Here is a 27,536-nt window from a genome sequence, read left to right as displayed (position 1 = left end):
GAAATTCTGATCTGAAGCACATTGGAGCCAAATCTGAACCTTTTTACATTGAAGTCTGAAATAAGTCTATCGTTCCCTGGGGGCCAGCGTGAGCGTGGCACGTGATCTCACTGCATCTCCAAGCTCGACAATTCTTCTTTTCTCTTTCCCTCAAGTTTTCAACCAATCTATTGGTCTGTGTCTCACTATAGTTGCCATGGCGTCGCACGTGTTATTATCCGTCACAGAAGACTCATCTGACGCGTTTCGATCGAGAGATCCACTAAATGCCTCGAGAATACCTCCCAAAGCGAGCCGACGCCGCGATAAGCCCCAGCTCTCCTGTAACCAGTGTCGGCGACGAAAGTAAGCATTCTGTATGTTTTCATCGGCTTCCGATGCACGTCTCAATGCTGATAGCTCTCAAGATCAAGATGTGATAGACAACGACCATGCTCGTCCTGCTCGACTCGTGGTCAGATGTGTACCTACTCTGAAAGCTCAGGAACCACAAGTCATCTAGAACCATCGCGTACCACAGGGAGTGTACATGACCGCATCGTGCAGCTGGAACGAATGGTCATGTCTTTGATACCTAGTCCAGCGACAAATCTAGTCACCAATGCTGCTTCTAGGATCAATATGCCAATCACTCCTTCAACATCGATTGTGTCCACTACTAGACCAATTCAACCAGCCGATGATACATGTTCTGAATCCGGAAGTATGAGAATCAGTGACCACGAGCATCACTATGTTGGGGGAGACCACTGGGTGGCGATTCTTGAGAGCATCGCTGATCTTAAGGACTGCCTGGACCGCGAGGAGCAGCAAACCCTGAGTGAGAGGGACAAAACTCTTGAAGACAGCCAGGAAAATGGTAACGCTACCCCCGCCTCGAGGTTTGGGGCATCGCTTCTCTATGGCTGTCCCCGTGCCACCTCTCGCGAGGAAATTCTCACGGCGCTGCCCCCAAAACCTGCTGTTGACCGCTATATCTCTCGCTATTTCAACTACCTGGATCTTGTGTCATCCGGTAAGTGGACATGATATCACTCTACTCGAGCCTACAGCTGATTTCACTCGCAACTTCAGCTTCCGTACACGGACCGAGCTTCTTGCGCGAGGTAAATTTGCACGCTGTGAGCATTGACGTGCCTTTTCTGACTTGAGCAGTACGATGCATTCTGGAATGAGCCATCCAGTGCGCCAATAATATGGGTAGGGCTTTTATTCAGTATGATCTGTTTGGCATGTCTTACCTCCGACACATCTGAAGGACCGGACGCAAAACAGCAGTCACTTCAAGTAGACCTCTATCGTGAAAAGATTGTGCAGTGCCTTGTCATGGCCGAATACACAAAAGCTGGTCCCTATGTCCTGGAAACTGTGATCAACTACGTCTACGTCGAATTCATAATCCACCCAGACGCCGACAAGGATATGTGGCTATTGCTCGCACTAGAAGTCAACCTGGCGAGACGCATGGGCTATCACCGCGACCCAAGTCACTTCCCGAATATTTTTCCATTCCAAGCTGAGATGCGACGACGGCTTTGGGCGACTGTCTTGATGAGTGATATCCTTCTCTCGAGCCAAATGGGTATGCCTCGCATGATCGCCGACTCGCAATATGACACTGCAGAGCCGCGGAATTTGACCGACAACGATTTCGACAAGGACACGATTGACCTCCCTTCGTCGCGTCCAGAAAGCGAAGTTACACCTGCCCTCGGGATACTAGCTCGCACACGAATGCTAAAAGCACTGGGGCTTATCGCCGATCTTACTAGTGCGGTTGAACCTTGCGCTTACTCCGAAATAATGCGAGTGGACAAGATCCTTCATGAAGCGGCCGAGAGTATCCCACATCCCTTACAGATGAAGCCAATGTCGGCTAGCTTGACCGACTCCCCACAGATTATTGTTGCCCGCCTCTTCATTAGACACATGTTCTACAAGGGGAAGGTCATGCTACATCGAAAGTTCGTTCATAGGCAAACAGATCAAAAACGGCATACCTATGACTACTCACACGGAACATGTTTGGATGCATGTCTCCGCTCTCTGGAGATCCAAAAGGTTCTCGATGAGGAAACCTGTCCTGGAGGTCAGCTGCATACCATGCGCTGGCGGGTCACTTCCATTATGAATCATCAGTTTCTCACAGCAACGATGCTTCTATGCTCACTTCTCTATCATGGAAGCATGAAAGATGTTGAGCAAGTTGCCGAAATACGAAGTGCACTACAGAGCACAAGGACATTTTGGATACGAAGAAGCTCAACCTCGAAAGAGGCGGAAAAAGCTGCTGAAGCAGTGAGCCTCGTTCTCGCCAGGACCAGTCAAAATAACGAAAACGCTAGTGTACAGACGGAGCGTCGACCCTTATCCGCCAACCGTCAGCTCACGGAAGTTATTGATGCCGACATTGGCTTTGAAGATTTGGATATCCTAGCAAACACAACAGATCATCACCTTTTCGAGGGGTTCTTGCCGCACGAACTGCTGGACCGAGAGCCAGGTATCAGTACGTCTGATGAGTGGTCTGCCTTTGTTAATTGGCCTGGTTTTCACTCTTAAGCATCTCGCCTATCTGCCCATGGCCATATGTTCTTGTACTTGTCCTGGTCGAGAAAGTCGAGATTACTAACCCAACACCCCTGGCAGTTACGACGCTGAAGAGCTGCATAGCTCGGGAGCTGACCCCAGTCCAACTAGGATAGATGCAAGGTATCTGGATAGCGTTCTGTGTCTACGATAGGATATGCTCGCCAGGTTTGCATTGTATGTAGACACTAAAGCGCATGGGCCTTGGAACTGAACATCAGTAGTACCACCTCTTGGGTTAGTTGGGCCCCAAGATCACCCTATAGGTACCTTGTTACTACTATATATAGCCCTCACCATTTCAAATTTGGCATTGATAGAAAGAATGTGAAATTCCACCACTTTGTGGAACATGCCCTGTGCTCATTGCGTTGACATCCAGTGTCCGAGATGACTTTAGGCGTACATAAAAGCAAGAATTTTTATGAAACCCAACCTGATCATATCGACACGAGAGGAAGATGGCATGATCGGCCATCAAACCATGGAATTCTGTGTATGTCCCATAGCCGGTCACCAAAACCACAGTAGAGGCACTTTCACTATCACATCTAACCAGAGAGATCCCGCCCCAAAGATGACCATTCGTCCCGAGCACCAACTGCACAGAGGGATCCTCTGACACCTTGTCATCTGCTGATGCGTATCCCACAGAGGTCAACGGACACAAACAATCCTCACCATTCTTCGCCTGCTTTATGATGTCTGATGGGGAAAACCTTGATCGGTGCGTTGCCTATTGTAGCTTTGTATAGGCACGCGTCAACAGTCAGGTGGGTGAGGGCTATCGCCCTAACCCTGGCCCAAAATTGTTATATGCGTTTAAAGCTTATAGAGATTGATATCGTTTGTTTCCTTTACGCTTAAAAGGAGTAGAGTCCTATAACACGAGATGTTTTTCTAAGGTATAAGGATAAGAGGTAAGCAGTAAAGATAATGCAACAGCAGCAACTCAAGGCAACATCTTTGACTTATTGAACAAGACAGGCGGCGCGATACCTAGCCTTATTCAGTGCCTTTTCAACACGCCGTTCCTCCCGGACTGCCTCTCTTGTCTTTGCCACAGCGGCTTCCAACAGCCGTTCTTCACGGACTACCCACTCGTCCCTTTGTGATTGCTCGAGCTCTGCTATCCGCGCCGCTGCTTCTTTTGCGGCGGCTTCGGCATCTCTTTTGATGCGCTCGGCGCGCTCTTCCAGTATGAGTTTCTCCAAACGTGCGATCGCCGCTTCATGATCGGGATCCTTTGGGCTAGTTTGGTGCTTGGGTTGGGTGGATACAGGAATACTGTGTTGTGTATGTTCATATGTAGAGGAAGTGGCTGGTGGAAACTGGGGTGTGGTGGTGTAGGGCAGGGGTTGACTAGAAACCATCGCAGATTGGTATGATTGTGGATAGTAAGTTGCATAGCTAGGGTATGTGAAGTAGGGAGCCGGATAAAGGGGTGGATGTAACGAGGAATGGCAAGTCAAGTCATTCTGTTCTTGATGTGGAGAGAGTAGAGGGATTGATCTGGACTCATTATGAGACGGTTTGGCTTTTACTCCAGCCACGGACTCGGACCTCCTGACCGGACGTCGTTCATCATCACCAACACCTATTGATAACGGGCTACTGCGCCTTTTCACTTTGCTTTTACCTTTGTCTCTGGACTGGGGGCTGTCACGCTTGGAGGGAAGTTCGATGACTAGTGGCGAATCGCTCCGGTCCTTGTCGTTGTACCCAATGCGTGGAGTATTCTGGTCCCTCATACCTGGCCCCTGGAGATTATGCGGTGACGCAGCACGTTTTATGTCCTCACTGTCACTGCTTGGCTGTTGCTGCACTGGCATCGGTGAGCTGTCTGGTCGTTTTCTTTCTCTAACAAAAGACAGCCGCCTGCGTGGTTTCAAATGAGAAGCTGGACTCTGACTGTCATGTCTGATTGGAAATGGTTGCCTATATCCGGGTCCTGTTGCGCATATTGCAAGCTTGTCTGACAACATTTTGCTGATCTGGTCAAACAATAATCCTGCCGGTAGCATGTACGCGTGTTCAGTGCTAGGGTGGCCGAACGCAATGCGGCCATACAATTCCTGCTTCTGATCTCCGACCACCCACGAACCACAGTCGCCGTTTACTAATCATATGTTAGTATCATGAACCGCTCACTGACTGATGAGGGCCTTACAGATGGGCCCGTCAAGTTTGATGGGGTAGACATCTAGAAAGGAGCTTTCGCCAGCGGGTAAAACATGGTATCGGTGTGGCAGTAGCGACCCTGAAACCAGAGACCTGCTCATTTGAATAAAAACGCCCCTCTTTTCTCCATTGAGATTGAGGTTGGTGAGCTCATCCTCTTGCGCCAATACTGCGGGATATGGGGCGAGCGTGCAAATCTCCAGGTCGCTATCTAATTTGATTAGAGCCCAGTCCTGACCATTAGAAAGAGCAGCACTCGTCTCGGCCACGGAGCCGATCGCAGTCAGGCTTGGAGCTCTCTTGATGCTTTGCCTTTTGTCAAAGGGGGCATGGACGTCTGGTGAGCGTAGAGCTTCGGTTTCGTCAGGCTCAGAATCTAGCTCCTCAACCGACCGGTGCCATCCCGGGTCACTAGAGCAGTGCGCCACTGTCACCCCATATATCAGGTTCTGTGACTCCATCATGACCAACCCACCGAGAACCGCGGATGGTGCTGTCGGGGATGAACCGAAGAAAACCTGGGCAGGAAGGAGCAGAACTTGGCTGTCCAGCAGGGAACCTTTGACGAAAACGTCCCCACTGACCGTGAACGGTTCTTCGGTCGGTAAGCGAAGGTCCATGCTCTGATCCGACCTTTCAGAGCGATCGCTATCGCCGGAGTGATTGTTTTCGAGTCCAGAAGATACCAGGTTGCCGCCGCCCAGTCGCTGTACCGGAATCTGGCTCCGCGGGAAGTCGGTGGTTATCAGGGGCTCGAAGCCTGTATAGTCTGCCTGCAACTCATTTGATCTGAATATCTTTCGCAGTACCTTGCACGCACGGCTATCATCGCAACTAATGACAAACCGGGGCTGTGCACTGCTCTGGTGGCGCCCAACCATGAAGATCCCGCAACATATGAGAGGAAACCGTCTACTCTTGTTCAGAAGTTTCCCCCGCTCATTAGTGAGTATCAATGAGAGATTGTCACACAGCTCCTTGCTTCTTCCTAGCCCAGTCGGTTCGTACCAGTTTGCATCCCAACAGTGGAGGCCATCAAGCCGGTTGGAACATGGCTCTCCCGCAAATACAGGATAGGAAGACGATAGAAGACGTGTATTCCTCAGGCTGACCTCGAGTTGTCGGTCATTGAGCTTGTCAGTAAGGGTGTCGAGGCTCAACCTGCCGGCCCTGCATGGCTTAACTCAGCTTCATCAATGGCTTAATTCTGAGAGACATGGCGCCTACCATGAGTGGTATGGACGACGGTCTCCTCCATCCCGGTCGCCCCGATGAGGTTTCCAAATCTCTGGGCTCATTAGTTCAGTATGCAGTGGATCTTGACTCTTCCCAGCTTACTCAATTGGACTTTTCGCTGATATTTCCATTGCATCCACGTGATATTACCCCGCGAGTGGCTGAGAAAAAGCAAGCAACAAGGATGAAGATAAGCTGACAGATGAGATGGATGAAGTGGATGAAGTGGATGAAAAAGAATCAACATGACCTCGTACAGTCAAACCGACAAGGACCTGGTTGCCATTTGGTTTGCATCACCCACCGATGCCGACATCAGAAAGGGCCATCGCCTTATCCAAGCGCACTTTGCTCGCGTTCAAGCAATAACACAGAACTCTCAGTTCAGAATCTTGTTCCAGAACCAGATCTGTCCACCTATCCTCACTCGGCTTCTCCAGGAGATCCGAACTAAACCCCTACTCAATCTCATCGATGATCTTATCCTGAGCATACAGGACGCAGGCGCAAGCTCAGAAGCTGTAACCTGCCTACTTACATTTACTATCCGAGTCTGGCTCATGTGCTGGATAGGAAGTCTTCCTGGTGAGCCCAGTCAAGGTCAAACCCGCGTTTCCTGGTTAGGAGACCGCAAGATGTCAGAAACCCTAGTCGATCATTTCAACGAGCAAGCACGGGCCCGGCCTCGCGAGACGGTACAGCTTGGACCCTCCCTCAAAGCTTGTAATCTGGAGCGCTTCGGAGGCATACACGTCATCTGGACTTCTAACCTCCCAGACCACCTCCGGCTCCAGGATCCCATCGAGGAGAACGAGCCTTACACCCTGCTTGTCTTCCACCACGCTGCAATGCTCGAAGCACACCTCAATTCAGATATCTTTCCTCTCGGTCTAGTTAAAGAAACAATGCAAACCCTTGGTCTTCTCTTCCCCAAGTACGATATCGCAACCATCAAATGGTTCAGGGTCCAGGATCGGACGGTGGGCAATTCACTGGATCCTCAAGTGATTGGGTATGCGCCGATTGAAGCATCCCAGCGAACAACCGCCAGTTTTCACTTCTGGGCAGAGAGATTGGCTATACTGAACAGTACGTATGATGCAGCGGAGCCCCGAACGCTAGGGCAATGGTGGGCAGACCGGAGGAATCCTGTGCAGTGGGCGACATTCTGGACTGCGGCACTCGTGCTGGCTTTGACTATTTTCTTCGGAATCGTGCAGAGTGTTGAAGGGGCGCTGCAGGTTTACAAGGCTTATCACCCAGGCTGAGCTATACTTTTGTAGTTTTCAGTGAGAATCATCTTTGAAATCGAAACAGCTCCATCCGACGACAGGGAGTGAGAAACAGAAAGCCACTATAATCAATATGGCTAGAAGTAAAATGAGCCCTGAGGTTATAGATATAAAAACTGGAGGGAGTATAAGTACGATAGGTCATGATAGGGTAAGAAATGATACCTGGTCTATAACAAGGCTGTACTATAACTAGCATACCCACCCCCGCACAGTTAGCACACTACTTAAACATCCACCTGCCCTGCAATCCCCTCCAGTCTCTATTCTCTATTTGTATCCATCTACATACCAAAGCAACAACTGCAATCATGGCCCCTGCAAAAACCCCCTCCCTCGAACTCTGCGAAACCCTCCGCCAACGCAAAGCCCAATACTGTCGCGCAGCCGACACCCACGACTGGTCTTCCTTTGCATCTCTGCTCCACCCAACCATCACAGCCCAATTCACCGACCCCACCGGCGCCGTCGTGACCGAGAACGGCGTCACCTACTCCTTTGCGAACCGCGACGAGTTCGTCTCTTTCTTTCAAAAGGCATTTGAAACGCAGCAGACGATCCATATCGTTGGGCCCGGCGAATTTGAATTTACCACTGCGGATGATGAGAATGAGGTTCGGGCTGTGTGGAGTGTTGTCTACCATGCGGCGAGCCTGGGGGTTCAGGGCGGGTGGACGGGGACTGGGGGTGGGCGGTATCATGAGGTTTGGAAGAAGATAGATGGGGAGTGGGTGATTGCGAGTTTGAGGATGGAGAGGGGGTTTTGGAAGGTACAGACGTTGTAAAGTGTTTCTATGCCAATGGGCTGGAGAGAGTACACTACTTAGATCTAAGTATCTTTGACTACAGAGATATATCAAGAAGAGTGTTGAGAAGCGGCATCAATAGCATCCACACCCCGGTACTCAAAGTACTTATTCCACTCCGGGTCCTCAATGAGCGTCTGCGCAAGATCGCTCTCGTAGAAGATCGCAAACTCGCAGCCCTCATCGGGGTTGGAGGTGTTTGCACGCGGTGGATAGATGACAATGACACCGTTCGTTACGCAATCCAGCAAATGACGGTAAGTGATCGGGGAGGCGAAGCCAAAGTCCGCCCCCGTGATATTGGCATCGCGGTGGTCGGTTTGCAGGATGGACAAGGGAGGCTGCGCGTCAATGCGGATGTTCAGGGTTGACTTGTCGCGGACCATGGCGACCATTCCAAGCATTTGATCGAGGCTTTCCTGCGTGACGCTGTTGGTCAGCGCACGGATGTATGCGGCTAGCTTCCAAAACGGCCAGTCAGAGATGATCTCGGCGGCTGTGGGTTGAGGCACGGGCGTGGTGGTACTCATTGCCGCGGACATGACGTTGCCTTGGAGCCGTGGGGGAACCTTTGGGCTGTGGAAGCGTCTTCGCATGTCGACGGCCTCGACCCAGAAGATGGGCGCTGACGGCTCCGGGTCGAAAACAGGGGCGCGCACTCGAGTTAGGTTGCGGTAGATAAAGGCTGAGAAGGCGTCGTAGGTGGAAACCCATGTGCCGTCCTGAGGGGTAGCCAGCTGTTTCAACTCGGCCGCCTTGCTCTTAGGGAGATGGAAGAGGAGAGATATGCCAGCCATCTGCTTGGGATGGCGCTGCGGCGCAGGGGGGCCGTCGACTTTGGCCTCCTCTGGCGGGTCCGGCTTTGTCACGCGTGAGAGGTCGAGGTTCTTCGGATCCCAGTCGGGAAATGCAGTTTGATGGAATAGAGCATAGCAGTTCTCCGCTAGCTGGTGGGTTAGACCGGCCCATCCCATAATATCATTGGAGTAATGATGATGGTGCATTATGAAAACCAGCCCGCCACGGACAAAGTTGGCCTTGTAGGCTGCGACGACCGGGCTATTATTTGGATTGGCCTCGGGCTTTTCACCATAGGTCATAGGAGGCACGCTCCAGACATTCAAATCGCCCAGCTTGACGGCTGAGAAATGCGACTGCTCGATGTCATCGATAGACGGGTACTCCTCCGAGTCGTCGAGCCACTGCACAATAAACCGCACGGTACTATCTTTCTTCTTGTAGAAGGAATAGCCCCCTGTTGGGTTCCGCTCAATTGTTCCACAGATACGTCGAACTTGGCTGAGAGTCCTCTCCAGGCCTTTCTTAAGCAAATCGGCAGCATTGCGCTTGTCCTCGTCGGCTAGGCGGAAGAACAATGCGTAGTTGTTGTAGGTCTGCACGGACAGGTAGTCTAGGGTGGAGATGGGGAATCGCTCTTCCTCGGGGTCATTTTCCCACCCGAGGGGATGGAGGTCATATACTTGCTGGTCTGGCATGGTCATCCGCAAGCAGTGAACAGGATGTGAAAAGCCTCCAGGGGAGTGGCGCCAGTCTTAAGAGGGCGGAGCCCAGGCCGATCGACCTCAGGTCGGCGACGGGTATTGCTTGGAAGTAAGTGGGAGGAATAGATTAAAACAATTGCAAGGTTCTCCCGTCTAAGACGCCAGAAGGAGCCGGTCCCCTGCAGCCACACGGCTCATCGACAAGGATTGACGGCACTAGCTGCCACTGCGGTTAGTTCATCGCGAGCGCTGCCAACAGTGAACATAGCCCCTGGAGTTGGATAAGATGGAGGTTCTGTCCTCGGGGTTCATCGAGATACAGTTCTGCAAATTCTCCAAGCCGCCTTGTCGCCATGGACCTCGACGGGCCTGCCCTCGAACCCCCCGAGGGTGTCACTCCACAGCTCGATAACCCTCCCAATCTGAACGGACTGGCTATAGCTGTCCTGTCCACGTGCGCCGTGTTCGCCACAGTCTGTTGTGTTCTGCGCGGATATGCGAGGGTGGTCTTGTTGCGAAAGTTTCAGATCGAAGAAGGTACGTGGTTCAGCGTTGTCCATCTGCTTTGATGTCTTTACTAAAGAACGAGTTTCCATCTAGTGCTCGTCATCATTGCCTATGTCGGTCGTTTCCAAGTCACTGCACGGGTCAACTCCGAGGGACTCTGCTGATGTCTTCAATCTAGGGCTGCTTCTGGGGCGCAACATACTGCACACTGGCACTCATCAAGACGCCAGGATACTTTGTTCATACCTGGAATGTTCGTCTGCGAGATGTCACGCCCACTCAATATGTGAGATCATCCCTTGTCAAGGTCGGACTATAACTAAAGTCTCTAGTATGTTCTAATATTCGGCATATGCTACTCGATTGTCCTCCCTGCCTTGAAAATCGGAATCCTCGTCGAATGGTGCCGAGTATTTTCTACCGTCGGTCGAAGATTGCAAAGTCCCTTCTGGATCGGCTGCGCGAGCATTATCTTCGTCCAGATTACCGCGAACATCGCCATCATTGTCGCCCTCAATTTGCAGTGCACTCCATACAAAGCCATCTACGATATCACAGTTCCGGGCGACTGCTTTGATCTCTACAAGCTTCAAGTGGGATCCGCCAGTATCCACCTGATATGTGATGTGATAATATTCCTCCTCCCGCAGCGGACGATCTGGATTTTGAAAATGTCCTGGCGCAAGAGACTCGGTGTTTCCTTTATCTTTGGAGTGGGCTTGCTGTGAGTCTCTCTTGTCACGGTGAATCTGTTTAAAAAGCTAAGCTAGACTGATCAGTGCCTGCATCTCCGCCGCATTCCGATGCTCGGTGACAGTGACCCACGGCCGCTCCCCCGATTCGGTCTACACCCTAGGCCCTTTAGCATTCTGGGCCATGGCCGAAATGACCTGTGGCTTCTTCATCATTTGCCTACCCTGCATCCCCAAAATCATCAAAGAGACGGGCATTGTCGGACACATCAAGAAAATGACCAAGGGGAGTGGGCGGGGATCATACCACCAGAGTTATGAATTGGAGTCAGACAGATACGCCAGCAAGAGCCGCGACCGGGCGGGGATGCACAAGCTGGAAGTGGATGAGCATATGAGCGCTCTGGAGCCATCGGAATCGACGGAGCGGTTGCATGTTGGAGGGCGTGGGTTGGCGATTACGCGCACCACGCAATTTGCTGTCACTGAGGGGGATGCAGCAAAGGCTGATGGTGGAGCCGAGGTCAATTTCGCAAAGTACCGGGCTCCGTGAGATTTAAATTAGATGTCAAAAGTACGTACGGAATGGTCGGAGATCAACTGGACTCCCTTAGCATGTACCTAGCACCTTGGGGTTACATTGGCATGACTAGAGTCTCCACGATTCATCCGTACTGGTTCGCTATTGTGGTGCCTGGTCCTAGACTCCTAAACGAAACGGACCGGGGCTGGGGCGAAAACAGGATGCGCTTCCTTGTCGAACACTAAGCCCGGGTTGTTTAGCCTGTTCGAATCGTCTATCAACTAACTAGTTAGTAGTACGCCGTGCCCCAACATGCGCACGCACCTTCAGCATCCAAACATAACCTAGACCCCTCCAACTTCTGCCCTGGGTCTGGCCTAGCAGGTTATTAAGGTTCACCTAGATATTGTGCATCCATTAGTCCACAATATACTGTAATAAGAAGCGGAAATCACGGACCTATCCCTTCAATCCCCCAGAACTGGCTCTCCTTGACTGCAAACCATCCCATGCCGAGGTTGCAGATACTGAAAAACATGCAGGAGTCCAGAGATATTGCCATCATTGGATATGCGTTCAAGTTGCCATCCGGCATCGAAGATGACACTAGTCTCTGGGATGTTCTTCAAAACCGCCAAAATCTCAAGTCTAGCTGGCCTGCATCCCGTCTCGGGGTTGGCAAAGACGGCCTTTCCACCGTAAGACCGAACACTGGCGAGACCAACTACACCCTGCAGGTGCCTGATCTTGCTGGTCATTATATTTCAGAAGATGTTCGCTGCTTCGACGCCCCATTCTTCTCCGTTACGCCAACAGAGGCTGCTTCTATGGATCCGCTACAAAGATGGACATTGGAGGTTTCATACCGTGCGCTCGAGACAGGTAGGCCAGGGCTCAATAAACCGACGTTGGCTCCAAGTTAATCGTAACAGCCGGCATCCCAGTCGAGAAGATTGCAGGGTCGCGAACCGCCGTCTTCTCTGCGTCGATGATAGAAGACTTCTCCCGCATCAAAGCAATGGATCCAGACAACATCGAGCGGTTCGCAGCCACCGGCCATGCCGTTCCTTGCATCATACCCAATCGCGTAAGCTGGTATTTTGACTTGCGTGGTCCTAGTATCCATGTCAACACAGCTTGCTCGAGTAGCCTATCGGCGGTAGATATGGCATGCAAGGTGTTGCAAAGTGGGGATTCAGACTGTGTGAGCCTCCTGTTCTACAAGTTTGCGCTGTAATGGGTGTTGACGGTGAATGGCGATCATAGCATGTCCACAGCTAACTCACAAATAGGCAATTGTAACGGGCTCGAATCTCCTGCTCGACCCGGCTGTCTTCCACATGCTTTCTAGCCAGGATTTCCTCTCGCCCGACGGGCTCTGCTATAGCTTCGACCACCGCGCCAACGGATACGCCAGGGGTGAAGGTGTACTTGCTGTTATTCTCAAGCCCGTATCAGCGGCCCTGCGGGATGGAGATACCATCCGTGCTGTTATTCGGGGTACGGGGTCGAATCAGGATGGACGTACACCTGTGCTCACCCAGCCGAGTCTGCAATCCCAGGTTGATTTGATTCGCCATGTTTATCGACAGGCGGATCTTGCCCTCAACGAGACAAGATATGTCGAGGCCCACGGTAAGAGCAATACCCCTCTGCGAATCAGTGTACAATCTAATGGCAAAGGGACCGAAACACCGGTTGGCGATCCAATAGAGGCGGAAGCAATTGGTCGCGCTTTTGGCAAAAGCCGGTCTCCTGAGGAGCCACTATATGTGTATATTCATTCCTATCATTGGGTAGCACCAGGCAATAAACAAGCTCAGGGTCTAACATATACAACAGGGGCTCCATCAAAGCAAATGTCGGACACCTTGAAGGCGCAAGCGGTCTTGCCAGCCTCATCAAAGCAATACGTACCACTCTCCACTCCAGCTCGCCATTTGATCCTAGTCCTGTCAACTGCTGATTTCAAAAATGGTGATCCTCGAGACCGGGATCATCCCTCCAAACGCCCTGTTTGAGAAAATCAATCCTGCCATTGAGGCGGAGCGTTTCAATATTGCAGTACGTTTCATGAAGCTCCTGCTAGGTAAGCCTCAGAGATACTAATCACCACATACCGCATGCTTAGATCCCCACGCAAAATGTCACCTGGCCAGGCCAGGGTCTCCGCCGCGTATCCGTCAACTCGTTTGGCTTTGGAGGCTCAAATTCCCATTTGATCCTGGATGATGCGCTGCATTATCTCCAAGCCCGGGGAATGGCGGGCAATCATTGTTGTAAAATCGAAACTACTACCACATTCACAGTCGATGAAGATCCGAAGACTGAGCTGAACCAATCGAACAACGAGCTATCTGTTGCAAGTCCGGACTCAGGAAGTGATATATTGCCAAAAGTCGATCGACTAGCATATGTCATTGGGTCAGCGCACATCAATGAAAAGCGCAAACTCCTCGTCTGGACTGCAGCCGATGAAAATGCGATCAACCGTTTAACCAAGGCATACAAATCCTATTATCAGAATTCGGTGTCCTCAACTCCTGAGCGAGTCAGTCGACTCGCGTACACCCTTTCCAACCGACGCGGACGCATGCTCTGGCGAAGTTATGCGATAACTCGAGAAGACGGACATATTGCACCAGTAACGCCGGTTCGAAGTTCGACGGAGAGAGGCCTTGCATTTGTTTTCACCGGCCAGGGGGCCCAGCACGCCGAGATGGGGGTCGAGCTCTTGCACTACCCAATGTTTGCTCACCAGATCAAACATATTGATGCCATCTACAAGACCCTTGGATGTGGTTGGTCGGTGTTTGGTATGAGAACTACGAGATGAGTCTTATGATGGGTGATGAGAGATGGCTGACGACGGTAGATGAGCTCCGCCGTCCCGATCATATCAATAAACCCCAATTCTCTCAGGCGCTATGTACAGCGGTGCAAATTGGGCTTGTGCATCTCCTGAGGAGTTTCGGCGTCGTTGCTAAGAGTGTCGTTGGACATTCGTCCGGGGAGATTGCCGCTGCGTATGAGGCGAGCCTTGAACGGCTGTTTTAGTAGTTGCTGACTTTATGTACAGGTATACCAGTGGTGCTTTATCCCTGGAGTCAGCCTGTAAGGTTGCATATTTTCGCGGCCAACTAGCAGAGAGGGTGCGATTTGAGAATGTGAACTCACCCGGTGCTATGCTATCCATCAACCTGGCTGAAGATCAAGTCTCGGAGTACCTGCAAAGGATTGACAAGCCAGGCCTATGTGAAGCTATCTGTATAGCTTGCGTCAATAGCCCTTCTAACTGCACGCTATCTGGCCCGGAATGGGCGATTGACGCAGTGAGCGCGCAGGCAGAAAAGGATGGCCTATATGCACAGAAACTGTCAACGGGAGTTGCATACCATTCTCCCTATCTTCAAAGTATATCGGATGAGTACGTGTTGCTTATGGGTGACCTCAACCGTGGTCAGGACAGAGACACCCCTGTCAGTATGGTCTCCTCCGTCACAGGACGGCCTATTAGTCCATCAACTCTACTTTCAGCGCAGTATTGGGCTGAAAACCTCCTATCTCCTGTGCAATTCTTCAACGCCGTTCAAGGGCTAGGCGACCGGAAGCAACAGACAGTCGATACCTTTACCGACATTGTCGAGATAGGCCCACACCCGGCTCTCCGACGACCGATCCGGGATACACTCGCGTATCTAGAAAGCGGCATCAGGTACCACTACACCCTCCACCGATCCCAGTCGCCCACGATGCGCATCTTAGATCTTGCTGGACGATTGTTCTGTCTCGGGTACTCCGTCTGTATTAGCTCTGTGAACCAGCAACATAGCCCACTGCCTATCCTTGTTTATTGTCCCCCCTACCCATTCGACAGGTCACAGTTTTGGTCTGAGTCTCGTGTAAGTCGCAACTATCGGTTACGCGGGAAACCCATCAGAGATACACTGGGAGCTCGAGCAGCTGATTGGAACCCGCTTGAACCACGGTGGAGGAATTTTTTCAGCCTAAATTCGCATCCCTGGATTAGGGATCACCAGGTATATCCCAGCTACATAGTCCTGTGTCTGATATTTCTGAGACTGACGTCTACAAGATCAGTGATACATTCCTCTTTCCGGCGGCTGGTATGCTAGTCGTGATACTGGAAGCAGCACACCAGATCGTGTTAAAGGGGAAGGCAGCTAAAGGATACTTACTGAAGCGAGTGGACTTTATCAGCCCCATCATCGTTCCAGAGGCCTGGACTGATCGAGTTGAGACGCAAGTTCGATTTCGCCGGGCGACCGATCTAGTCGACCTTGTTCCTGGCGGTCATGGTTTTGACGTCAGTATATTCTCTTACCTCCGTGGCGTTTGGACCGAGTGTTGCCGGGCGAAGATCGAGGTCCAATATGAGGAGACACAAACTATAGATGCAAACAGTATATGCAATCAGCACGAACATGCCATTCAGCTCTGCAAGACCGGTCTCGATTCGCGGGAGATATACAACGACGCTGTGGTCCATGGGCTTCAATATGGAGACTGGTTCAAGCTACTACAGAACGTGCGCTCAGATGGAGTACGGACGGCTGTGTCTCGTGTTGATGTACATGAAAAACACCGCGAAGGCCATTTTGTTCATCCAGCCGTCTTAGACCAGATTTTCCAGGTCCTCCGTGTGGCCGCCGGTCAACTACCGGCAGCAAATATTCCTGTGGGTATGATTAATGCATGGTTTGCTGCGTCGGGTTGGCAAGAAACGCAGGAAGTCCAGATAGCCGCCACGGCTGCCCGACTTGGGGATCAGCCTGGGGAACAGGGGCGTATCTCGGTGTTAGGAAAGAACAGAATGGTCCTGTGTAGTGTGGAATCCGCCGCCACGGCGACTGTTTCGGGTGGAGGGGGCTCCAAAGGCGCAGAAAGACAGTTACTATACAGCATCGAGTGGCAACCACAGCTTAGCCTACTGCGTCCGGAACAGCTGCAGGCTCTCTTTGGTGGGCGCATTTCGAAGGACGAGCGGGGGATTGTTACGGATCATGCCATGCTATGTGATACGTTGAATATCGTAACTGCACGGACTCTCTCTCTCCTTGACCGGGAAAGGGTCCCTACTGCATTAAGGCAGCACGTCGATTGGATGAAACGTCACGTTCGCAAACATGTGACTGTCAGTCAACGCCAGCAAGCGGCCAGTATAAGCGATCAAGAGCTCGAGAACCAACTTTGCAAGATCGATAGCGTCCTTCCAGCATGGACACTCTACACCACCTGCGCACGCAAACTACCACAGATCTTAGCCGGCGAAGTCGACCCTCTACAAGTCGTGTTCGAATCAGATCAAGCCCGTATCTTCTACGCTGATCTCTTTCAAACTCTTTGCGCGGACGGCCGCTTAGCTAGCTACCTGGAGCTAGCCGCACACGAAAACCCGGCCCTCCGTATCCTCGAGATTGGCGCGGGAACTGGCGGCATGACCGGCCATGTCCTTGCTGCGCTGCAGCAGCGTGAGGCTCGCACGGGGGGGCTCGCGTTCGCTAGCTATACGTACACTGACATATCGCCCGCTTTCTTTGAGCAGGCCCGCCACCGATGGCCGGAACTAGTGGCTGAGCACCGCTTGAAGTTCTCCGTTTTTGATATGGGCAAGCCACTCGCGAGTCAAGATCTTTTACCGGGGTCGTATGACATTGTTATTGCGGGTAGTGTGTTGCATGCAACGCCGGATCTGGAAGCAACGATCCGGAACGTTCGCACGGCACTGACTCCCGGGGGACACCTAATTCTACTCGAGGCTGTCAAGCCGGATAGTGTTGCTACGAACTTCATGGCAGGGTTAGTTCCTGGCTGGTGGGGGGCTCGCGAGGCGTGGCGGGGACATTCGGCTGCCGTGGGCGAGACCGTGTGGGATCAGTGTTTGCGCACAAACGGGTTTTCCGGAGCTGAGTTGGTTCTACGCGACTTCGCTGAGGAGGAGTGTCATAATATGAGTATTATTATCACCACTGCTGTGGTTTCTGCTGTGGCTGAGGCTGGGACTATTCGGCAGGGACTCAAGAAGCCGCAGGTGGTAGTTGTGATCGAGGAGGCGCAAGAACAACAGGAACTGGCGAATGTACTTTGTGAACAACTTGCTTGCAGTGGCTGGCTCTCAATGGTTGTTGTGTTTGGCCCAAGCATAAGACAAGAAACGTGGACTTCGGAAGCCATTGTGGTTTGCATAGCTGAGGTCAACAACCGCCCAGTGGTGGCCTCCCTCACTGAAGAGGGCTTCACATGTCTGAAGCACGTAACTAGCCACAACCAACTACTATGGGTGACCGCCAGCAGCCTGAAAGATCCTCAATATCCCGCTTACGGTCAAGTACATGGGCTACTTCGCTGTATACGCGCAGAGCAGGTAGACAGCCACGTGGTTACTCTATCAATCGAAGGTGAAACTACGACCATATCATGCGCGCGGTCTATCGAAACAGTTCTGGAGGTAACCTTCCTAACACAATCCAAAGAAGTCGAATATGTCGTTCGAGATGGTCACTTTGTGACCGGTCGTGCTGTAAAGGACATTCAAGGTCAAACAGCCCTTCAAAAGTCACTTGCACGAGAGCCTTGGGCTGGAGGGGCGCCCCTGGACCCTGTTGAAACTGACCTCCGTATAAATCAGCACGCGTCCAGTTGTCATCAGTCAGAGTTCGAAAGCGACCGGATCTCCATCCAGGTAGATGCCACAAGTGACATTGCTCATTCTAGAGACAGAGCCACTAAAGTACTAGTTGAGAGACCGACCCTGGAAGGTCGGGCGGGAAGAAACACTGCCCAGAGCTCAGGGTCATCGTCTCCAAGATCCGAGAAAGTGCTTTTGGATCATGGAGTATCGGCATATCATGCCCTCGTTGACATTGCTCGCGTTCGGTCGGGGGATCGTGTTCTCATTGACCACGTTTTCACCAGCACTGGCCTTATGGCGGCTATCATTGCGCAGAAATGTGGCGCTGATGTATTTGTTACTGCCTTGCTGAGCGTTAGGCATGGTGAGCCCCCGGAAACGCTAACGGTGGAGGAAGAGCATCTTCTGGTTAAATTTGTGGGTATAGCCACGGACAGAATATTCATCACAGAAAAGCGTTTATCCGAGTCGGGTATGCCGCAAATTGCCGGGGATGAGAAGTTTCATGTCGTCTTCAGCGGCTTTCCGTCGAATGATGATCAGTTCCTCGCGTTAGTGAAACTCGTTGCAGCCGGAGGTCATCTCATCATTGCTCGAGGGGTCGATACACCCCCGGATGGGAGGACACCTTTTACTCCTTATTATCCACGCAATATCTCTGTATCGCTCATTGACCTAGATATTCTGAGCCCTACAATAAGGGCTGAGAAATTTGAATTGCTAAGAGACCTTATCACAGAGGACATCAGCAAACTCAGCTCGTTCATTGCCGACACCATTTGGATGCCTACCGAAGGGTCTCTCGTGGCTAGAGATGGACCTATATCCAGGGTATCGTTGCTCAATTACATTTCCCAATACTCCGCTAACCCTAACCTCCCGCAGAGAACATTCCCCAAGGAAGCGACATACCTAATCGTGGGAGGATCCGGCGGCCTAGGCCGGGCAATAATCCGATGGATGGCAGAACACGGCGCCAAACATATTATCCTCCTCTCCAGATCCGGCGCCTCTTCTGGATCTGTCCAAGCAATGCTATCAAACCTCCGCAACCGGGGCGTCAACATCACCGCATTGGCATGTGACGCTTCATCGGAGTCCAGCCTCGCCACTGCCCTAGAAAGCTGCAGCCAGATCATGCCTCCGGTACGCGGCTGCATCAACGCAGCGATGGTGCTCCAGGACGCCGTTTTCCAAGAGACAATGACATTCGAACAGTGGACAACCACCATACGTTCAAAGGTTCAGACATCATGGAACCTGCACCGTCTCCTCTCTTCTGACCTTGATTTTTTTGTCCTCCTGTCTTCCCTCCTCGGCGTGACCGGGCAAATCGCCAGCGCGAATTACGCTGCAGGCTGTACATTTCAGGATGCGCTAGCCAAGTACCGTGTTGCGAATGGGCAACCGGCCATCTCGCTGGATCTCGGTTGGATGCGAGATGTAGGAATCATAGCCGAAACACCAGCCTATCAGCGCCAGCGCCATGCAACTGATGATATGCAGCCTATCGATGCAAAAGAGCTCCTCGCCCTACTAGAAATATGTCTACTCCCAGACCCAAGCGTTGGATGGAACACAGCCGAGAAACCTGCCGCTAGCCAAGTCCTCTTTGGGCTCCGCACACCGGCGGATATCCTGAGGGAGGGTCGCCGGCCGCCCGCTCTATTTGACCAACCTCTTTTTTCACCCTTTGCTCATATCCCCGAAGCAACTGACTCTAACAGAGATACAAATGGGAAAGCCGGTGGTACGGAGCCAGAGATCAACGCAGTGCTGCTCTTCAAACAGGCTCGAGATACTAAACAGCGCGGCCACGTGGTCTTGCGTGCGCTAGCCATGAGGCTCGCCCGTGCGATCGCTATTTCCCCTGAGGACGTCGAGCCGGAGAAACCGCTGTCGAGCTATGGAGTTGACTCACTGATGGCGGTTGAGCTGAGAAACTGGATTGTAAGGGAGCTTGAGGCGCCAGTGTCCGTTTTTGAGATTATGGGAGGGGTCTCCATTGCTGGGATTGCGGATGTGGTTGTGCAGAAGAGCAAGATGGAGCTGGTGTAGTAGAAACCCAGAATTGTGGGCACTATAGCAGGCATGCAGGACGAGGAGGGCCTGGGTCACCGTAGTTGGAGAACTGGCTTACCATCCTCCGCGGCACGAGTAGTGTTGATTAGAAATATAGTCGCGGTAGGTGAGCAGCGCTGAAATATGCAGCCCCTATCCAGTTAGATTGGGCCGTCAGGCGTCCAGCCATCGTTCAAATTTCCGACATCGAAATCTCTTCGGTAGTGGGTCTATCAGGCTGGACATGACGCCTGGGCCTGGGGCCTGGATGGTGGATACGGCTCGTGCGCTGTAGGGCTGTGATCTGCATTGCAAAGCCGAGCAACCGGTATGTTTCAAGTGCTAGGCTAGGATCCTGTAAGTGCAGTGTCTGCTTCCTATTTCGGTCGAAGGATAAGGGGGCCGGCGAATCAGCATCTGACAAAGATATTAGCACTGGCTTACTTTGCAGTAAGCCTTTTGCGCAGGTGATTAGCAAGACGGATGGGGAATAGGGGCATTTGCCACGAGGTTGGCTTCGACGCACGTTTTACGATGCTGAAACCTTGAATATTTACTCGGGGATTTGTAATGTCGCCGAGACGGCATGGGTAGTCTTTGAAATGCCGGAGACATGTTGGTAAGCCAGCTTTGGCCTTCGGAAAGCGCCACAGAGTTGTATTTATTCGGAATAAAAACAGGTTCAGCATGTAACGGTTGGCAAATGCTGTACATGTCGGTACACCATGCCAACAGTTAGACTCAAGCAATGGTCTTCCTTGCATTAATTGTCAATAACCCGAGGGGCTACAACCGTAGGTACCGAATACCAAACTGAGTACCGGGGCATCTCGGATCAGAGATGAAAAGGAGAGGTGGAAATGAATATTGTTGATAGGCCGGGTGGGATACCGTGAGTGGATGGATAGCGGAAAGCTCCCGCATTATAGAGCAGAAGGGACGTTGGAGATGTCGATAAACGTCGCATGGGTGGCGTTGCCGTCGATTGCTGGGAACTCGAGCACACCAGGACACGGTACACACTGTGGATATGTTATTCGTGGGCTGAAGATACATCCCTGTGGCTGATGAGCCAGTGGCTGCTGAAAATTACTTAGCGAGGGATGAATAAGGTATCTAGCTCCCAACCAGATTGACTCAGCTGTAAGGCCCCCCGCGCCGAGCAAATTCATGATGGGGCCCCAGCAGACAAAGCGCTTCAGCTAGGTCCAGGGTATCCATCACCATTTCCAGCGGTTATTCTTCGCTTCGCGTGCTGACGCAACGTAACCACGACTCCCCAACTCCAGCAGCACGGAAAGAATCAGGAGAGCATGGAACATGAGTGACGGTTTCCATGAACAAGGTTTCTGCGGGATGCGTTCAGCGGCTTCTTTGCCAAGATAACGTTGTTGGCCTAGCATGGATTTATTCGGTCGCCTGCTCAAAGCGTCGAATTTCCCGAGATTCTTCCATGTCAAGAGTCAAGACTCAAGACTTAAGACAACAGAATTTGGGGGCCAAAAATCGAATGGTCCGCGCGCGCGGTCCCGCGGGGTCGCGGGGGTCGCAACGATCGCAGAGGCTGAGTGACCGTCAGAAATGGAGACAAAACTCTCCATGCACTTGAACAAGTATCAACATGTGCTGTATTTAGTTGCCTCCATCTGCAGTCTAATAAGCTGTTTGAGTTGAAACACAAACACGGTTGAAGGCGGGATGCTTATTGCCTCAGCCTTGTAAGGGTTCCCTGCGATTCAAGGTAAGGAAGTGGGCGGTGCTTCCCCGAGCCTAAGCCAGGAGGGCAGCGCAACAGAGGCTGTTCCAATGAGCCCCTGGAGATGGAAGAAGACCTCGTTGGGTTGCTACTAGGCCTTGTCGATCTCCTTGAGGAACAGAGCCAACGACGTAACAAAACTGCAAAGCCATCCGCTTATCTCTGGTCAAATCCTGAAGTGTGAGACATCTAATATTTGCCCGCGTTTTTCATTCACGCTGGGGCCAGAAATCGTGAACTGCCAACGGCTCAACGGCAGCCATTTCGTTCCGACTCGCTAGCTCGCTAGAATTCACGAAGGTGGAGGAGGTTTCCTTTGGTGAATCGAGGGTCTCAGATCTGGCGATTTGACTGACACCTGTAATCCGGAGTACGGATACAGTCGACGAGTTTAGCGATGGCTGCGATGTCTAGATCGCATTCCAGTGGGTCGACAGTTCAGCACTGGGGAGTTAGGATCAGGGGCGATCGAGCTGATTGATCCAAACATGGGTGTCAAATCAACGTGGCGCGGAGCGTAGCGGAGGCTTGGATCACACACCATCAACCAAAAGAGGGCGCAGGATTACCGCCAAGAAACTGATGATGCAACGGCCAAGATTGGCTGCTACCGAAAATGCAGTTAGTCACGAATAAGGATCTAAAATTATGAGGAGTTCCGCCCGTCGCGTCGGGGTGGGTTTCTTTTAGTTTCAGGGCTGGCTCCACGGTCATCACTTTAAAAACAGCGATTCCCGCAGCTGAAGAAAGGTGTGAAGTTTTTAGATTCCAAGATTTTTCCCCGATCATATAGACCAACATGCCGGGTGTACCTTCCAGTCGAGGATGTGATGCTTGCCGCAGGCAAAAAAAAAAGGTGCGATGCTTTTCCGTGCATTCGGATTGACAGCTAAACCCGTAGAAATAGTGCGACCAAATAAAACCCGCGTGTACGAGATGTGCTCGTCTTCAGATCCCCTGCGTGGGTTCAGGGCAGCGGCGGTTCAAGTTCAAGGAGGGTTATTCTAAAGGCCAGGATGTCATTGTCTTCTCAAACACGGCGCGGATTCCTAGTAACGAGACAACCGACATTACCCGAAGCTTCATCGAGGTCCTGCAGGTCACAGACGTTCGATACGATGTGACGTGGTACGGTCCGTTTCTCGAAACCCTCCCTCGTCGCATTGGGGCCAGTCCTGCTTTAGATGCGGCAATAGGCGCATTGAGCAGTGCTGTCAAGGCAGTGCGAACGCGTCAAAACTCGTCGGATGCCATCTCGAAATATGTAAAAGGGTGGCAGGCTCTGCGGACGTGCTTGAGTGACCCGATGCAAACCCAGTCGATAAACACTGTATGCGCGATATACATCATGATGATCACTCAGGTTTGCCCACATCTTCTGGCGAAAGCATGTTGCTGTACTAACTGTCACAGAGCTGGGTTGGGAGACCTGATGATCATTTTGCGAATCACGGGCAGGTTCTCACGCAAATCTTGAACGCAGCCGTCACGCAAGCTGGGCGAGGGCAGTTTGAAGACACTATGATAATAACCTTGAGTATGCCAGTGGTACGTATACACTAAGATGGACCCAGTCAGCCAATCTCCATGTGTCTGACCTCGACTGCAGATTTTGCAGAGTATTGTCGATCCCACCGTCCAGCTAGGCTCTTGGTTCTGGACAATTGCAAAGAATTATGAACAGCCCAAGCCAGTCCTGAATAACCAGGGCGGCAAAATCCCGAGCCTCCAAGTTCACGTCATGATTTCAATCGCACAGTGGATCCGTAGTCCTGCTCTGTACCTCGTCGATATCCTTACCGCGTATGAGCAACTTGTGATCGATTGCAGGACGATGCGCTCGGTGCTCGATAAGATCGCCGAATTTGAAGCGGCAGGTGTTCCACAACCATCGACCCGTCTCCATACGAAGCCACAAGCCGCCTACTCGGCGTTACTATCCCTTGCTCTTGTCCTGAATCTGATGTTGCGCATCTTCAGCCCAGAAAGTCTCGACCTGGCCGACGAGGCGGGCGACCTGGTCACCGAATGTATCTGGCTTTCTGAGCTGGCAAGTCGACACCGGCCGTTCGGAGTCACGTTCATGCCGGTTTGCCTCGCGGTGGCGTGGGTAGCGTGCGAAAACATTGCTGTGAGACAGCAGGTTCAAGATATCCTCGTCGGCTATGAAGTGGACTTTCCCGCGGTCAAGTGGGTTCGGACGTGTTGGTGGATGCAGGGGAGGTACGACGAGATACGTCGCTCTTCATTGGAGATTTTGCTGTCGCCTTCGCCTCCATGCTGAGATGGATGTGTTTGGTTGGGGAGATTGTTTCGGGTGGAATTTTCAGTTTGGGATGGGAGTTTGGATCATGTGCTCTGTGCTTAGCGAGTTGGTGTGTTTCTTTTGCTTCAACCACAATACTCAAGATGATATAATCCAGCTTATAATATAACAAAGGAAAATTAGCGACAGTATGTATTGTACAACAGAATAACACCCCCGCTTCCCAGCCTACTCCTGCAGGTTTTCTGCAATCTCCTGAAAAAACTCGGGGATTTTATACCGCAGTCGATGCTCCGCCTCAACAACAGTCCAACAGGTAAACACAATTGCCTCTTCGAGTATATTCCCAGAGTGCGTTCCGTTTGGATTGAGATCCTTCTCATCGTCTTTGATATCACTTGGCTTGGTGTTGTGGGCGTCAACCTGCGCCATGAATCTGGTGACTTTGTCATGCTGAGGTATCTCGTTCTTGAATGTGAAGTCAGGCGGGTGGTAGAGGGTGAGATTTCCGAGTGGCTTCTTGCACTTGTTGGGTGGTTGGCCGGTTTTGATGGCCCTAGGGTTTTTAAGGAGACCTTTTTCGAATGTTGCAATGAGTGCGTGGTCGGAGACGCGGATGAGCTGGCCAAAATTAATACAAGTCCTACATCGAAAGAGAGGGAAGCGCGCCAGGAGATACCATACCTTCATGCAATGCGACCACCCCTTCACTCCCTTCATGTACCCAGTGGAGAACATCCTCGTGCCCGACCAGCGATACCTCACCCCCTCAAGCTCAAACTCCACACTTCGTCTAAGAAACCCCGTCCTCTGCATCCGGAACATCATTACCTTGCCCTCCAACGGCTTCTCCTCCACCACCTCGACGGGCTTCTCGTCCTTCCCGAATCTCCTCCGCCACTTGTTCTTCCATGCCGCCACCCGCTTCTTCCTTCTTAACTCCTCGTTATCTCTAAGCTCTTGCATGCCATCGCCAAGCCATACCCGGAACGTCCCCCACATAGCGGTGCGCCTTGCGCGGCCGACGACGGTGCTGGTAGGCGTGTATTTGGGGTTGTCTCCCCGGTAGAAGAGTGGTTTCCATTGTGCAGAGTGTTTATGTGGGATACGATTTATCACATAGTAGGATGCGGCTGCGGTGTCGGATTCGGCGAAGAGTTGCTTGCTACCTTTGAAACATCGGCGGTAGACGCGGAGGGAGAGCATGGGATTGGGGAGTGGAGATGGACCTCCTGTGGGGGTGTTGATGAGGTCCATGGTTCTGGGTGGGTGCCGGGAAGAGGCGAAGAGCTGTTGACGACCGCTTTGGACGTACTTCAGGGAGGGAAAAATGGATGCATTGGGCAGATCAGGCGAGGCATGAAGACACTATTTATCTCCTCGACGAAGGAATGCATGTTGAAGAAATAGCTGAGGCTTTTTGAACCCCCATCTGCATGCAGATCTAGCTTGAAGAGGCTCTAGCCTATTTGGCGAATACGAGCTGGGGCGCGAAGGCCTATCACAATGGAAGAAAGAGTGGCATGTGGTGAGATAAACTCTATTTTCGACAGGTCAAGCGTTGCTCTCGATTTCTTGTTCAACGTGGCTTATCTTCAGGGTTATCAGAAGGTCTCCATTAGGAGGCTCGTCTTCGCTTCTTAGCGTGCTGCGTCAAGCCTCCCGGGCACCGGGCGGATCATCAACCGTTTCATCAATCATCTGCGAATGAGCTTCATGAATAGTTATTCTTGGCGATTTGCAACGAGGTAAAGTGTCGCCGCGTCAGTCCTTGATCGGTATAGACTATAGACTCTAGCTGGGCGCCGCCTGTCAATTATATTGAGTGGGAGCCGAGCGCCTGTGGCTGAAGGGGCCAAACATGGCAACCTTTTGATCAGTCGTTATCAAATGGCACGAGTCGTCAGTTGCGATTGTGAATGGGTGCGCATCTAGCGCGTTGGCGATCTTCTGACCTTTCTATCATGGATGTCGCGACAGAGTAGGCTGATGGGAGCTGAACGCAACCAACATCCTCATCGTATAGCCCTCCCGGGCTGCTTTTATCGGGGTCAGTTTATCGCTGATGAACCCTCGTCATCTGGATCCTGCGTCGCGTCGGCCTTGGTACACCAGGTATTAGCGAGGATTGCATGCAGGTTTTCGGTTTTCTTAAGGCGCAAAAGTAGCCCTCAGCAAGCAGATTTTGGGTTTTTATTTGAGAAATGCATTTAGTTGATGGTTTCGCAGGCAGTTGACTCACGCATCGTTGGCGTGAGAGATCAGGAGCTCAGATATATATTCCTGACGGGAGGGCCGGCGACTGCCAGTAGCTGTGTGGCAGAAAGGGGCGGGGATAGAAGCGGTCAATGAAATAAAGCTTCAATTGCGTCAACATCTTGTTCGGTTCCCGATCAACTCTTCACTACACACTTGTCAATTGCCATTGGAATCCCTTCTCTCCGTTGATCCCGACAAAATGGCCTTCTTCTTCCCTCGCACGGCATTCAGAACTCTCAGCACCCTCTCAAAGGCTGCCCCGTTGTCGAAGACGCCGATCTCCGCACCCCTCGCCCAGCCCCTCCGCCGGTTCCTCACGACCCTTCCGAAGGAACAGCCACGCCTTCGTCTCGGATCTACCGGTCTGTCTTCTGGTCAGACTATGAGCCCAAAATGGTGCTAATTGAACTGCAGCCCCCAACTTCACAGCTCTGACCACCCAAGGCGAGATTGACTTTCACAAGTGGATCGGTGACAGCTGGGCTATCCTCTTCTCACACCCCGCTGATTTCACCCCCGTATGCACAACCGAGCTCGGTGCTTTCGCAAAGCTGAAGGATGAGTTTGAAAAGCGCGGTGTTAAGATGATTGGACTGGTGCGTTCCAAAGGAAACTGCTTATGAAAAAGGCGATTCGGCAAGTGTGCTGATAATGGGTAGAGCGCCAATGACATCGGCTCCCACGACGAATGGATCAAGGACATCAACGAGGTCACCAACAGCAATGTTCATTTCCCTATCATTGGTGATGCAAAGCGGGAAGTTGCTTGGCTGTATGACATGATTGACGAGTCCGAGTTGGCCAATCTCGCAGAAAAGGGCATCGCTTTCACCATCCGCTCCGTCTTCATTATCGACCCGGCCAAGAAGATCCGCTTGACTATGAGCTACCCGGCCTCTACTGGACGCAACTCCGCTGAGGTTCTCCGCGTAATTGACTCCCTTCAGACCGCCGACAAGAAGGGAATTGCTACTCCTATCAACTGGCAGGTCGGAGAGGACGTGATCGTACCGCCCTCTGTTTCCACCGAGGATGCGAAGAAGAAGTTTGGCGAGGTTCGCGAGCTCAAGCCATACTTGCGCTACACGAAGTACTAGATATTGTAACATATAGAGTGTACGATCATCGAAATAGAAGCTGTTGAGCCGCAAGCACCGCCAAATGCCTATGATTTATTGAGAAAGCGGTAGGAGCTGGCAATAAGAGCTCCCGGC

At 51.9% G+C, this 27,536-nt stretch overlaps 10 protein-coding genes across 10 annotated transcripts; 7 read left to right on the top strand and 3 right to left on the bottom strand.

The window, feature by feature from the left end:
• Nucleotides 1-196: 196 nt before the first annotated feature.
• BJY04DRAFT_227868 (putative transcription factor) lies at nucleotides 197-2,562 on the top strand (the record flags this gene model as incomplete). Its single annotated transcript, XM_073718720.1, has 5 exons — nucleotides 197-345; nucleotides 408-1,015; nucleotides 1,075-1,106; nucleotides 1,156-2,344; nucleotides 2,450-2,562. 5 exons carry the CDS (start codon nucleotides 197-199, stop codon nucleotides 2,560-2,562), a joined length of 2,091 nt encoding a protein of 696 aa, XP_073571002.1.
• A 4,079-nt stretch (nucleotides 2,563-6,641) lies between these two features.
• Nucleotides 6,642-7,274, top strand: BJY04DRAFT_207607 (uncharacterized protein; the record flags this gene model as incomplete). Its single annotated transcript, XM_073713872.1, has 1 exon — nucleotides 6,642-7,274. One exon carries the CDS (start codon nucleotides 6,642-6,644, stop codon nucleotides 7,272-7,274), a length of 633 nt encoding a protein of 210 aa, XP_073571001.1.
• A 205-nt stretch (nucleotides 7,275-7,479) lies between these two features.
• BJY04DRAFT_61495 (uncharacterized protein) lies at nucleotides 7,480-8,119 on the top strand. The gene has a single exon (XM_073720730.1). It carries the CDS (start codon nucleotides 7,610-7,612, stop codon nucleotides 8,081-8,083), a length of 474 nt encoding a protein of 157 aa, XP_073571000.1. The 5' UTR covers nucleotides 7,480-7,609; the 3' UTR covers nucleotides 8,084-8,119.
• BJY04DRAFT_61511 (uncharacterized protein) lies at nucleotides 8,120-9,854 on the bottom strand. Its single transcript, XM_073720733.1, has one exon. It carries the CDS (start codon nucleotides 9,604-9,606, stop codon nucleotides 8,155-8,157), a length of 1,452 nt encoding a protein of 483 aa, XP_073570999.1. The 5' UTR covers nucleotides 9,607-9,854; the 3' UTR covers nucleotides 8,120-8,154.
• Nucleotides 9,784-11,598, top strand: BJY04DRAFT_61497 (uncharacterized protein). The gene is made up of 5 exons (XM_073720731.1): nucleotides 9,784-10,143; nucleotides 10,207-10,226; nucleotides 10,292-10,399; nucleotides 10,446-10,837; nucleotides 10,893-11,598. Exons 1-5 carry the CDS (start codon nucleotides 9,960-9,962, stop codon nucleotides 11,356-11,358), a joined length of 1,170 nt encoding a protein of 389 aa, XP_073570998.1. The 5' UTR covers nucleotides 9,784-9,959; the 3' UTR covers nucleotides 11,359-11,598.
• Nucleotides 11,599-11,864: 266 nt separating this feature from the next.
• Nucleotides 11,865-20,277, top strand: BJY04DRAFT_227866 (uncharacterized protein; the record flags this gene model as incomplete). Its single annotated transcript, XM_073718719.1, has 14 exons — nucleotides 11,865-12,002; nucleotides 12,066-12,210; nucleotides 12,261-12,532; nucleotides 12,621-12,963; nucleotides 13,012-13,102; nucleotides 13,171-13,282; nucleotides 13,318-13,392; nucleotides 13,460-13,694; nucleotides 13,758-14,144; nucleotides 14,204-14,354; nucleotides 14,408-15,368; nucleotides 15,425-18,401; nucleotides 18,432-18,811; nucleotides 18,866-20,277. 14 exons carry the CDS (start codon nucleotides 11,865-11,867, stop codon nucleotides 20,036-20,038), a joined length of 7,440 nt encoding a protein of 2,479 aa, XP_073570997.1. The 3' UTR covers nucleotides 20,039-20,277.
• On the bottom strand, nucleotides 20,154-20,997 carry BJY04DRAFT_61432 (uncharacterized protein). Its single transcript, XM_073720729.1, has 2 exons — nucleotides 20,568-20,997; nucleotides 20,154-20,497 (listed from the first exon to the last, which is right to left on the bottom strand). Exons 1-2 carry the CDS (start codon nucleotides 20,803-20,805, stop codon nucleotides 20,235-20,237), a joined length of 501 nt encoding a protein of 166 aa, XP_073570996.1. The 5' UTR covers nucleotides 20,806-20,997; the 3' UTR covers nucleotides 20,154-20,234.
• A 1,126-nt stretch (nucleotides 20,998-22,123) lies between these two features.
• BJY04DRAFT_61326 (Zn(II)2Cys6 transcription factor domain-containing protein) lies at nucleotides 22,124-24,186 on the top strand. Its single transcript, XM_073720728.1, has 4 exons — nucleotides 22,124-22,653; nucleotides 22,705-23,160; nucleotides 23,211-23,345; nucleotides 23,407-24,186. Exons 1-4 carry the CDS (start codon nucleotides 22,597-22,599, stop codon nucleotides 24,079-24,081), a joined length of 1,323 nt encoding a protein of 440 aa, XP_073570995.1. The 5' UTR covers nucleotides 22,124-22,596; the 3' UTR covers nucleotides 24,082-24,186.
• Nucleotides 24,187-24,291: 105 nt separating this feature from the next.
• BJY04DRAFT_218358 (uncharacterized protein) lies at nucleotides 24,292-25,320 on the bottom strand (the record flags this gene model as incomplete). Its single annotated transcript, XM_073716295.1, has 2 exons — nucleotides 24,292-24,684; nucleotides 24,748-25,320. The coding sequence occupies 2 exons, from the start codon at nucleotides 25,318-25,320 to the stop codon at nucleotides 24,292-24,294; spliced, it is 966 nt and encodes a 321-aa protein (XP_073570994.1).
• A 1,201-nt stretch (nucleotides 25,321-26,521) lies between these two features.
• Nucleotides 26,522-27,419, top strand: BJY04DRAFT_218357 (peroxiredoxin; the record flags this gene model as incomplete). Its single annotated transcript, XM_073716294.1, has 3 exons — nucleotides 26,522-26,684; nucleotides 26,737-26,918; nucleotides 26,982-27,419. The coding sequence occupies 3 exons, from the start codon at nucleotides 26,522-26,524 to the stop codon at nucleotides 27,417-27,419; spliced, it is 783 nt and encodes a 260-aa protein (XP_073570993.1).
• Nucleotides 27,420-27,536: the final 117 nt, after the last annotated feature.

This window comes from Aspergillus karnatakaensis (genome assembly GCF_047715665.1).
Source record: "Aspergillus karnatakaensis strain CBS 102800 unplaced genomic scaffold BJY04scaffold_25, whole genome shotgun sequence".
NCBI lineage: Eukaryota > Fungi > Ascomycota > Eurotiomycetes > Eurotiales > Aspergillaceae > Aspergillus > Aspergillus karnatakaensis.
This window is presented reverse-complemented; position numbering and strand designations above follow the sequence as displayed.